Here is a 13,233-nt window from a genome sequence, read left to right on the forward strand (position 1 = left end):
TCAGTTGAATAGTTGCCACTGCTGGCAGCTGGAGTTGCAAACTGAGCAGGGGAGCAGCAGGGTTCTCATTCTCTCGCCTTGCTGACCGAGGGCTCTGACAATCCAGCTCATTATTTTCAAAGGCGCAGCTCAAAGCAGTAGGCCTAGCTCTTGCTGGGCCCACATTAGTCCATTTACAGCATTTGTACCAGCCAGTGACCAGGATTCTGGCAGGGACCGAGATAAAAACCATCTCAGAAAGGAGGTTTGGCGAACAGCAGCGCTGAAAAGCACTTCTGTTTTCACCATGCGGGGGGAATTTGACGAGAAATCCAGCACAAGACTGCACCCAGCTGCGGTTATGGGGGGGGCAATTCTGCCCCGAGAGGAGAAGCCATAGGTGCTCTTCTTCCACTGAACGTTAGCGGCAGGTTTGTGTACATCCACATGCACTTTGGAAGGGGGATTGCAGAAACCAAACTTGTGATTTCTGCTTTTGCCCCAGACTGGCTTGGGCATCTGAGCAGTTCCTTAGCTGCAAAGCAGCACCCACCTTTACTCACCCTCATACACACTGCAGACAAAAGTCCAGGTAGCAGCTCAGGAACTGGTTTTGGCACCTCAATGACAGACTGGGCCAAGTCAGCTCATGACAAGAAGAAACTCAGAAAACCTTCAATGAAGGTGGTTATTTTTGTTAGACGTTGTTACAGATTTTCTAGTTTAAAAACAACAGTAAATAAAATCCAGCAAAATTTCCTCTAACTGAGATATTTCACCATGGAGCAAATTTTCATGCCTGAGTTATAAACCCGATGAATTAACAATGCTACAACGGAAATGATAGTAAAATCCATACTACAATAGTGCTATTGGGAATGTCTAACTCTGGTAGACGTTCTTACTTTTGTCTTGTTATGGTTCCTTTCTTCCCAAGCTCAAAATGAATATATAAGTTAAATGGAATAAAAATGCCCACCTAATTGTGCAGATGCATAGTTAATTAATCACTTAATTTAACCCACTTAGCTTCAATACAAAAGAAACGTAATCTGACAGTCAAGGCAGCAATATTTTTCCATTCATTCTAGTGTTTGAAAACATCTACATTTTTTAAATAGCGCTTGCATTCAATGGTTTGATGCTAATGTTTTTGCTTAATTTGGTTTTAGAAAGGTTGTATAACATTTAATAGGTAAAGCATGCACCCTGGGTAAAAATAACAGTGCCATTATGTGTCTGGTAAATATTAACAAATTTTATTAAAACCAAATATATATATTTGTGGATAGATAGATAGAGAGCTATTTAGCTGAGAAAATTTGCTTTGGGCTGAAACTTGATCAAAAAAATTATGTGCTTATGACTCCAGAGTACGCACTGCTACAAAACATTGAATTGTGTGGTTCGTTATATTTTAAATCTAAGATTCCCATGTTAATGGCTCTCCGGTATGCATTAACATAATGCAGCATTAAACAAGCTATGCTACACTGCCTCCACAATGTGTTTCTGTCCATCAGTGGGGAGCTGGGCACTGGGGACCTGATCTATAGCTCTGTGCAGCCAAAGGCTGATCTGCTTGTTTCCACTTGCTTTTCAGTCACCTACAGAACGAGGTGGCACCTGCGCCCCGATGGAGCGCTCATGTTAAGCACCGCCGAGCAGGTTGTGCTGGTCTTGCTGCACCTCTTAGTCGACACACACTATCCATATATAAAGGCAAAGGCGGCTCAATCTGACGTAGGGCGCAGGCAAAACTGAGCTTTGGCCTTGAGGATGAAGGATCAGGGCCACGTTGCTGGATCCGTGCCCACCGTAGAAGGCTTGGAGCTGAATTTACCAATCCTGATGTTGCCAGGGATGGCAGCAAGCGCGCCTTCTCCAAGAGCTGTGTCTTTCTTACCCCAAATAGCAGCTACTGCCCTCAACACCTTATACGCTGTCGGCAGCAGTGCCAGATCTGCTCTCCAAGGCATCTGGACCGTGACTCTTATACAGCATGCTACAGCCCTGCTTATTATGTCTGCTCTTAGAAGTGGCCCTCTTTGAGGGAACCAAAGAAAAGCTGGGATCCAAATGCTTAGCACACAGAGCACGCAAGCCTAAATTGCATACGCACATATCACGTCATAGTGGTTTCCAAAACAGGAGAAAATGAGGGATATTGGGGACTATTAAAAGGGTTAGTAACAAAATCCCACACTGTATATTCATGGAAGACTTTTGGGAAAGACTTAAGGAAAACTTTCAAGCAAAATTTAGTGCAATTACTGATATACTCAAACATAAGTATGTGCTTAAATCTTGGACTGGGTCCAGAGCTGTAAAGAAATAATATCCGTAATAACGCAGACTGCATGCCTCTATAAGCTATATTGAGCTATTATATTTGAGGGCAAAACTGCTATGGCACAATGTACTTGTTGTTTATGGATACACACTCACACATTCATGTATGTGTATAAACACACAGGCGTACACATATATATGAGATATATATATAAAAGTGCACAGCATCTACCACCTAAAGATCATAAGATGCTTTCAATATAACATTCATGACTTAGACTGTCTACTCTGAGCTTTATAGATACTGGATTTTTATCTCACTAGTAGCTCTGGAAAAATGTCATTGAAATAACCGTGTCTCATTCCAGACTGGTTTGTTAGTTATCAGCAAACAGAGAAATATTTTTAAAATCCTTGTATCAGGTAAAACAAAATGCTTCATGTACCAAAATAATTTATTTTCCTTTTGATGTTAAGAATTTAAAATTTTTTGAAATAAATTTTCATGTCATCTCTAGCTGAAATGTACTTTCCAATAAAAAAAACAGAATAAACCACCCTGACATTAGTAAAAAGAAGCATACTTCCTATAAAATTAGAAAAGAGATAAAATTTGTTTTGAAATAAATATTTAGTATCATGGAATCTTCCTGGTTCACTGGAAATTTTACATAAAATAGTTCATCCAGTTCTGTCTTTTGGGCCCCGCATCTCGTTCCTGTTGCAATTCTGAAGTTGCAGACAGATTGGAAGAAGTTTAAGATATGTCCCTACTCCCCCAGTCTCATGCAATTATATATTTTATGCTGTTGGGGTAGGACACAATAGGGGAGGGAATACGCATGTAATAAATGGTACTTGGGCTGCATTAGTACTGGAAAATGAAATCTTTATTTTGGCAATGAATGTATTAACGATAGGAAAAAAGTGAAAGGTGAGTTGTTACTTGTCCACAGCATAGCGAACTATTTTGCTGAACGTGCTTCTGACATGCATCACAGCCAACAAGTCCCTGCATGTTTTCTCTATCCTGCTTTGCCTTCATCCAGAAGACAACTCAGCAAATCCAGAGGGTGAGCACGTCCCCCTGCCTCCATCCAGGGCCCTGGCAAAGAGGTTGTTACCTGCACGCTGCCCCACCAGTGCAGGGCGGGGAGGGATAACCAGATGTGGCCCAGCTCTCACTGGGATGCTGCCCCTGCATCTGGCTCTTCTCCTCCCACCTTCACTGAGCAGCAAGGGAAAAGGGAAGGGCAGAAAAGGAAGAAGCTCAAAACCAAGATCCACTGCTGTAGCTACCATGACCTACAAAAAGCTGTTTATGTCCTGCCTCACACATACTGATGTCATGTTTGTCAGAGGTATCCTTCTCCTAGGACAAAAATTGGGGTCCATGATTAGTCCTGGCACTGCTGGGATCTCCAGCTGCCTGCAGGCAATGGAGTCTGACAGTCCCGTGTTCAGGGAGCTGAGTAGGAAACCAGCCATCAGGAGCTGGAGACAGGTGGAGGAAATCAAAGAAAGCCTAAAAATTATTATTGCCTAAATGCATAGCAATAGAATTTAATGAATATCCAGCTGAAAAGATAAGCATGAGCATGTGGAATAAACCCTGAGCAGTAAATAACAAGAACAGAAAGGCCAGGCTATGCTATGATTTGTTTAATCAAAAATATAATGGGTGACGGTGAAGGAAAAGGTCTTCCCAGTAATGCAATATAGCTGGATCCTTAGTGAGGCATAAGCTTTACTCTCAGAAAGTCTTTCTTGAAAAATAAATTCATATTGGCTTGAATACGAGCATTGTCACACAGAGTGACAACTGGCTGAGTGGCTGTAAACAAAAGGTAATGATAAATGACACTGCATCAGGTCGGTGTGTCTGCATGGAAGTGACGGCCAACGAGATACCATCGAGAAGAGGCTGGAGCTGTCAGAGAGCTAGCCCGGTTTTATTTAACATCTTTGCTAATGATCTGGAAAAGGAAGGAGAAATGCACAGTATTTACTTCATTTGATTTTCAAGAAAAGAGGCAAGACTCTCACCTGCTCCTGGGAGACCCCTAATATCAAAGCACTGTTATCCTACTGTCTGCAGAGAGATGGATTGCTCTGAGGCTGCGCAGGCGATTGTTTGAGAAAGCGCCCGATGGTGGAGGTGGTGGCAGCAATACAAAAGAATATGTAGCAATTATCTGCCTGGCGAGGGGGCTGTACAGGAGCAATCCAGCTCTTGACGTAAGCAAAATGCAGTAAAGCAGATAAATAAATTTGTGTGCATTGAGGCGGGGGGGGGGGGGGGGGGGGATGGGATGTTTTCAATAAACCTGCAGGGATTTTTGCTCCAAACTATTTTAAGTATCTGTGATATTTCCGTGGGGGGATTTCTCTTCTCCTCCTTCTGTTGTCAGTGGGTTCATTCACCTCACAGAAATATGAGTAAAGAGAAAGAGGTGAGATGGCATTCATTACCTGGACGTTGAGGTTTTACATAACAAGGGGGGGGAAAGAGTAGCAAGTGGAATGTTTGAGCGGGCAGACCAAAGGAGGAGCAGAGGCGGAGAAAGAGAATGGTGCAGGTCAGGCAGAGATCCCACAAAATATGCTAAAGCCAAAGGGAAAAGGACTGTTTTCTTTCTGCCTTTTAGATGAAGGCAGGCCTGGCTCTGCTGTGTCCTGCACACCTTGCTGCCAAAAACAGCAACACTGTTCTGATGAGAGAGGGAAAAACCTCAAGACAGGGGAAATAGAGTAAATGGCAGACAAAAAGAAGTCACAAATAACCTTTCATGCTGGCGGAAGGGATAATCCCTCCACTCCACAACAGGCCCAGGGGATTGAGATTGCTTCGCTCCACTCCTGTGGCTAGAGGGAAGAGAGGGAAAAAAGCAAGCAAGCTCTGCTGGATTTCTCCTACACTGCATCTGACTTCTCTCATTCATACAGAAGATGGCTCTTAGCAGCTGCTCAAGAAGCAGATCACCTAATCACTCCCCTTACTTCTTGATCATTTCTGCTGTATTGTGTAGGTGCTATTGTCAGATGCTGACAGCCGTCGGGATTTGAGGAAGAAAGAGAGCAAGGCAAGGAAAACAAAAACAAATTATTAGTTATTTCTTCAGGAATTCAGCAAATGACTCTAGAAAACAGTGCAAGTCTGCGCTTCTGTCCAGGTTTTGGCAAACTGAGTGTACTGTTGCCTTTTCTTGATTTTCGTCTTATTTTCCTAAAGGTATTTTTAAAAGTGCTTTTTCCTTTACTGCTGTTCTATAAGCCAGGGAATAATATCCCCATACACAGGGGAGTCCTGCCATTTCATTGTAATGCATAGGGGGAGGTACGTCATTGCCGAAGATCAGTATGCTTGCAATACCTTGAATATTGAAGCTGAGAGCTGGGGGATGTTCCCTACAGCCTGCACAAGGTCGTCCCAACAGGCTGCACAAATAGAGCAACAGCGGCGGTGAACTGGCACTGTTTCATAGAAGTCAGTCTTGTTCCCACACCTGCCCTGAAAGCTGGAAATTATGGACTTTCAAGTAATGTCACTCTATATGTTTGGACAAGATACACTAATTCATAGGTGCTGTTGGAGTAAAAATAATTAATAAAGATGACCAAGAGCGTGTCTAGTAACTGCTTCAGCCAAGGAACATCAAGCATCAGTATGCAACAGCTTTTTAAACAAATCTTTTCACATTGCCATCATAAAATAAAATTGGCCCTTGACTCTTTAAAAGGTTATTTCCCTCAGCTCTGATTCATATAAATACAATATGATTTCATGACTTTAGACATGAGGTACTGTCCAGAGCAGGCTGTTCTGTATCACCGAGATGCCAAAATATGGCTAGCAGAAGTGGAAACACAGCAGGTAACAACTTAGCAGAGGCAAGCTGATGAAACTATTTTATTCTGTTCTGCGCTGTGACCCATGTTACAACAGAAAAATATATCAGATTGTTGTTCTCTCCTTGTGAGCCAAAAAGAAGGGAGCATTGTCGTGCCTCCCTGAGACACAGTCATGACCCTAGGTCAAGAATTACTGACACGATGGTCTAATAAAACTCTTCTCTGACTACGGCAATCAGATCATGCTGGGAAACTTCCACCTCTCTTGTCATAAGAGATTCAACAGTCAGAATTCAATCCTACTCCTATTCAAGGGCAGAGATGCCACTGGCATCAATAGGAGCAGCACTGGTATGAAAGTTCAAATGTCAAGTGTGTATTTGCAGAAACTGATTCCGCTGAAGACTATGCAGATATAATTATGCTGCTCTCTTCCCTATTGCTCTCCTTTTATATTATCTAAGGCAAAGTGCCCACAGAGGACACAGATGCACTCTATTAGATGTAGAGTGAGTATTGTTAAAAATATCCTCTCTAATACCAACTACATATTTACTCCTTTGTAACCTCATCAACTGTGACACTATGTAATTACAGATTGTTCAAGAGTCTTGTCTGCCCACTCAGTGCCAGAATGAAAAACAACTAAAGAAAACATAAAAAGCAAAACAGACAACTGAGCATGAGCCCTCCACCATGTTCCCAAGAGGCTCAGTAACCGAATATACACTCCACATCTCAGGGGAGATAGTGCCCATCTACCACATTCTCCTCCTCAGCAAGACACTTTTACTACACTAAAGTTGCTAACAGAAGAAAACAGCAACATGTGGGAAAGTAAAGGTTAGACAGTATCAACACGGATGAGTCACTTTTAATTTCTTACTTCTGTTGCACAAGCTCTCAAAAAAAGTCTGGTTTTTTCTGGGTAATGATCTCTTCTCTCATGTTGTGTTGGTGTACCCAGTGCTATTCCAGGACTCCACCTAAATGCTCTGAGAAGTGCTGTCCCTGTTGCACAAACCTCAGTCCTTGTCCTGTAATCAGCCCTGCATGGACAGAGCATCAGTACATGCAAAGCTCCACTGAGTTTTGGGATCTCTGCATCGCTGAGACAATCTTCCCACGCAGATAAAAGATTGAGAGTGGGGCTTAAGAGAGAAAATAACAAACAAAAGGATAAAACCCACTGTGAAATACTGGGTAATTTTTTTTAAATGTAATTTAGCAGGTGTTTAGTTATTACCCTGAATATAAGGCACGAACATTTTCATGACTCATATTTGTGCTTTAGTTAAATTCTCTCTTCCATGCTATAGCTGTAATTTAAAACATTTGTTTCATCCTGAGAGAAAAAAAAAAAATGAAGACATTTGAAATAAATCACTGCTGCAGAACTTACCCCCGTAGGGTACACACAGAAACTACACCACCAGCAAATGTTGAATTCTGATCATGGTTCCTCCTTTGGGAAAAGTTGTACTCACCTTCTTATTTTGGATCTCTCGTTCCTTCTACACTAAATGCTTTGATCTGGTCAGCTATAAATATCTTATGTTACAGTCCCACAAGCTTGCTGGGATGGGGACAACATTACATTTTCATCCTAATCTAGTGATGTCCTAGACTGGCAGGTCTATCTTGATGTTTTCATAATGTAAAAGTTAAGTGCTAATTAAATATATGAATAACTGGATGAGTAGGGTGAGAAACTAGACTTCTCGACAGAAGATTGGTAGCGAAATTTCTACTGTTTCTTTATGTTTAATATGGACTTGCTAAGTTAAGTGGTGGGGGTTTTCTATGATTTCACTGTGACTCCACTCCCCACCCAAGGTTTGGAGGGCCCTATATTTTTACTGAAGGTAGGAGAATTAAGGATACAGAGCACCATACAGGATGCCAGAGGTTATCACTGCTTTAGCAGAGTGTTCCTTAACATCCATATGCCTCTTTGGAAAGCACTTTCTACATCCTCAAATGATATAAAGAGTGACAGCTCCACTGGCAGGAACTGACCTCACTGGAGGTTGGCTGATTTATGTCAGGTGTGGTCCAGGACAGAGGATTGCTCTGCAAACATTTAGTATCAGTACTGCAGAAATGAGCTGGCAGCCTGTTTGGGGGTAGACTGGGAATGTTTAGCAGAGATTTGCTTTTCAAGAGAAAATGCCTCTTCCAAATAGATGAACAGTGATCAATCATCAAGCAATTCCTTTTGAATCTCTCCTATTTCTTTCTTAGATAATTTCTTCCTCTTTCCTCACCACTTGCATGCAGCTTATAGAAGAAAGGAAGCTCTGTCAGGGAGATGTGGGGGAAGCAAGAGTTGGGAAGTGCTTTTTAGAAGCAGAACTTCAGGTAAGTTATAGAATGACTCTATCAGTTTATATAGTATTTCCTGGTGGAAAAGATACCTAATGAAGGGCTTTCAATCTTGTTGACAAAAGCTTGAACAAGATTGAATGGCTGAAAGTTGAAGTTAGACAAATTCAACCTTGAAGCAAGATATAATTTTCTTGCAGACAAGATAATTAAACACTAAAACATTATCAGTGAAGGTGAGGGTCTCGCTATTGGCTGGAGGTTTCAAGGCAATACCACAAACTAGGCAATACCTTCCTAAAAGATGTGGTTTAATACAACCTCATAACAAGGCAGGGCAGGAAGGATTCCCTCTCCCTCTCACGTGCAACTGCCCAGACAGAGACGACTGGGAGCTTGGAGATGGGATTTTTTGTTTATTTGCCTCTTGAGTGGTTTGGGGTTTGGATTGTTGGGGTTTTTTTTCAAAATTACAGACTTGCCATAACTGACAAGAAGGCACCAAACAAACTATGTGTTCTGAACAGACAGAGACAAATGTTCCTAGATACTACATTTGTATTTCTGGCTTACGTGCACAGAATCATATTGATTGGCAGATTTAAGATTGGAAAGAATTTCTCAGGTCAAATTGGAAAGAAATTAGTTAAAAGATGGGAGAAGGTATTTCTTTCATAATTGTGGTAAATTAGGCATGTCCCATTTAATAAACTCTCCATCATAGCTGGGCCCTCACACATACTTGGCACTAGATCTTGTTCTTTCTCTTCTATGCCTGTGGCATGTAACTGTTACCCCTGAAGAGATAAATTGTTTAATCTAACTAAAATCATCATGCTGAAAATATACATGAATCATGTGAAACTGAATAGAGTGTGTTATACAGGAGATCAAACTAGACGATCTTATGGTGCTTTCTCACCTTAGAGGAAATTACTGTTAAGAAATCAAGGCTCAAATGTTATTTCCATTGGTCACAATATGAGTTTTGATACCAATGACAACAAAATTCCTATAAATTCAAAGCTAACATAGGCAGATTCAAACATGCCAACTTTGCTAATAGCTGTAAGTTCAAGACCTTCTTGAAAAGCTCAAACAATACACAATGCAGCAGCCCACTGCATTACACAGGGTTTGCTGAAGGGGAATTGGAGCTTTTGCTTGCAAATAAACTGAGTAACGTTAACTATTACACGCTAATAATCTATGCTACTTTTATTCGCACAACCAGCTACTGTATCAAAGTTTCTGCAACATGGGCACTTACTCCTTATGAAACATCCATAATTCTGGTATCATGGTCCTTTCTCCAGAAAGATCCTACCCATCATGGTACCTTTTCTTCCCAAGACGTACATAATAGAAGCTATTTGTAATCCAGTAGAATTATGGCATATGGGATCCACACCCAAAGTCCCATTATTCCTCTTATGTCATTGTTTTATCTCAGTTTTGGATAAATGGTAACTTTTTGACCAATTCTATTTGACCACAGAACATGGGCAAAACAGTGTGTTGTGTCACTATGGTAATCACTGCAAATACAGTGGTTTCTGGAGATGTATTAGAGATCTCACTGCCGGCTGGCTTCAGCTTCCCAAGTCAGCTGGCAGCTGACTTGGGAAGCTGAAGCAGCTACCAAGCTGCTTTTAAAGCAACTTCCGTGGCTACACATGCAGTGATCCTACCAACAGCTGCTGCATTAGGATTGGGAAGGGAAGGCCAGTAACCAGTTGCTTTGGAATAACTGTTCTCTGCTCTTTCAGTAAAAGGCTCTTTCCAGGCTCAGAAATTGTGTGGAAGAGGATTGTGTGGCCAATAGCAAAGACCAGCATGTCTGAAACATTTCATAGAATCATAGAATCCTTTAGGTTGGAAAGGACCTTTAAGATCATCGAGTCCAACCGCTAACCTAACACTGCCAAGTCCACCACTCGAGGATGTCCTTAAGCGCCACATCTACACGTCTTTTAAATACCTCCAGGGATGGTGACTTCACCATTTCCCCGGGCAGCCTGTTCTAATGCTTGACAACCCTTCCAGTGAAGAAGTTTTTCCTAATATCCAATCTAAACCTCCCCTGTCGCAACTTAAGGCCATTTCCTCTCATCCTATCACTAGTTACTTGATAGAAGAGACCAGCACCCACCTCACTACAACCTTCTTTCAGGTAGTTGTAGAGAGTGATAAGGTCTCCCCTCAGCCTCCTTTTCCAGGTTAAACAACCCCAGTTCCCTCAGCTGCTCCTCATAACGCTTGTGCTCTAGACCCTTCAACAGCTTCGTTGCTCCAGCACCTCAGTGTCTTTCTTGTAGTGAGGGGCCCAAAACTGAACACAGTACTCGAGGTGCAGCCTCACCAGTGCCAAGTACAGGGGAATGATCACTTCCCTGCTCCTGCTGGCCACACTATTTCTGATACAGGCCAGGATGCCATTGGCCTTCTCGGCCACCTGGGCACACTGCGGGCTCATATTCAGTTGGCTGTCGACAAACATCCCCAGGGCCTTTTCCACCAGGCAGCTTTCCAGCCAATCTTCCACAAGCCTGTAGCATTGTATGGGGTTGTTGTGACCCAAGTGCATGACCCGGCACTTAGCTTTGTTGAACCTCATACAATTGGCCTCAGCCCATCGATCCAGCCTGTCCAGATCCCTCTGTAGAGCCTTCCTACCCTCAAGCAGATCAACACTCCTGCCCAACTTGGTGTCATCTGCAAACTTACTGAGGGTGCACTCGATCCCCTCGTCCAGATCATTGATAAAGATATTAAACAGAACTGGCCCCAATACTGAGCCCGAGGGAACACCACTTGTGACCAGCCGCCAAGTGGATTTAACTCCGTTCACCACAACTCTTCAGGCTTGGCCATCCAGCCAGTTTTTTACCCAGCGAAGCGTACGCCTGTCCAAGCCATGAGCAGCCAGTTTCTCCAGGGGAATGCTGTGGAAAATGGTGTCAAAGGCTTTACTAAAGTCTAGGTAGACAACATCCACAGTCTTTCCCTCATCCACTAAGCAGGTCACCTTGTCACAGAAGAAGATCAGGTTAGTCAAACAGGACCTGCCTTTCATAAACCCAGGCTGACTGTGCCTGATTGCCTGGTTGTCCTGTAGAGAACTCTTTTGAAGGAGATATAAAGTGAGTTTCCTGAAGAGCCAGGGTCACCACAACCCGCTGTGACAGCATATTGTTTTGGGCCTTGTGATCCCAACACACATACTTCCAGGACATGGCTTTGTCTCAACCTAAGGAAGATAGAACTAAATAGATCAATTGAATTATATGCAAAGGGGCCTGTTTATCTCCAATGCCTGGGCCTACTAGATCTGCTATAGATGTCTCTTCTGTAAAGGTCTAACATATTGTCGTGGTTTAACCCCAGCCGACAACTAAGCACCACGCAGCTGCTCACTCACTCCCCCCCCAACCCAGTGGGATGAGGGAGAGGATCGGAAGAAAAAAAAGTAAAACTCATGGGTTGAGATAAGAACAGTTTAATAGAAGAGAAAAGAGGAAACTAATAATGATAATAATAACAATAGTAAAATGACAATAATAAAAGGATTGGTATATACAAGTGATGCACAATGCAATTGCTCACCACCTGCTGACCAATGCCTAGTTAGTTCCCGAGCGGCAATTCCTACCAGCCCCACTGCCCCCAGTTTATATACTGGGCATGACGTCACATGGTGTGGAATATTCCTTTGGCCAGTTTGGGTCAGCTGCCCTGGCTGTGTCCCCTCCCAACTTCTTGTGCTCCTCCAGCCTTCTTGCTGGTTGGGCATGAGAAGCTGAAAAATCCTTGCCTTAGTATAAACACTACTTAGCAACAACTGAAAACATCAGTGTGTGACCAACATTCTTCTCATACTGAACCCAAAACATAGTACTATACCAGCTACTAGGAAGACAATTAACTGTATCCCAGCTGAAACCAGGACACATATGATGAGATAAATCCCATCACTGTGAAGAGGAAGGTTTGAATCCATAATAGATGGCATCGTATTGGCTGTTCTTTCTTCATTCTGTTGCCAACACACAGGACAATTACTTTGCAAACAGGACCAAATCAGAAACACTGCCTTGCTCTAATAACCAAAAACCTCTGTGGCACCAGCAGGGTCTGAGTCATTCAGGTCTCTCTTCCCAATCTATATCTCCCAATATCCATTATTCAAACAATACAAATATGACAACATACTTGTATATTATGACAACTTTTAAATGAGTAGGCCTCATCAGTTTGACCAATGCCCTGGCTGACCTTACAGATTTTGTACTGAGGAATTTTGTTTCCTGTATCTTAAAAATGTATAAGCCATATCCCACAGCATGTTAACAGCATGCATGTTAGGAAGTACATTGCACAGTGTTATATTAGGATTTTTCCTCTGGTACAAAACATAGCATTCAAGGACTAACTATGCATTTAGGGGATCCCTGAAAATTCAAAGAGATGGTAAAAACATCAGCAAGAAAAGAGTCAAACCATGCTGTTAACGTGCAAATTTCTGAATAATCACTGCAAAATTCCTTGTATTTCACAGCAGACTTGGTACACATCTACATTCAGGTACAGAAAGTGCCTATTATGGCTCTGAAGTTACAGGGCCAAGCTGCTTTGCTGTTCATTCCAGAGTGGATGTCAACCCTCTTCTAATTTTGCAGCACCTTGCTGGGGACATTTTGTCAGGCAGTATCAGCATGTATCATGATAGTTCCCCTAAATGAGATCTTCTGCTTCCTAGTCACATGAAATAGTGCCCCATCCTCT

The 13,233-nt window shown here is 42.5% G+C and overlaps 1 protein-coding gene across 1 annotated transcript in view; it reads right to left on the reverse strand.

The window, feature by feature from the left end:
* Positions 1 to 628: 628 nt before the first annotated feature.
* DNAJB6 (DnaJ heat shock protein family (Hsp40) member B6) overlaps positions 629 to 13,233 on the reverse strand; it is a 123,032-nt gene continuing 110,427 nt past the window's right edge. The window contains exon 11 of the mRNA XM_041122675.1: positions 629 to 652. Coding sequence (XP_040978609.1) covers positions 644 to 652 — 9 coding nt within the window. The 3' untranslated portion in view covers positions 629 to 643. The remainder of the gene's footprint in view (positions 653 to 13,233) is intronic.

This window comes from Aquila chrysaetos, chromosome 3 (assembly GCF_900496995.4).
Source record: "Aquila chrysaetos chrysaetos chromosome 3, bAquChr1.4, whole genome shotgun sequence".
Lineage (NCBI taxonomy): Eukaryota > Metazoa > Chordata > Aves > Accipitriformes > Accipitridae > Aquila > Aquila chrysaetos.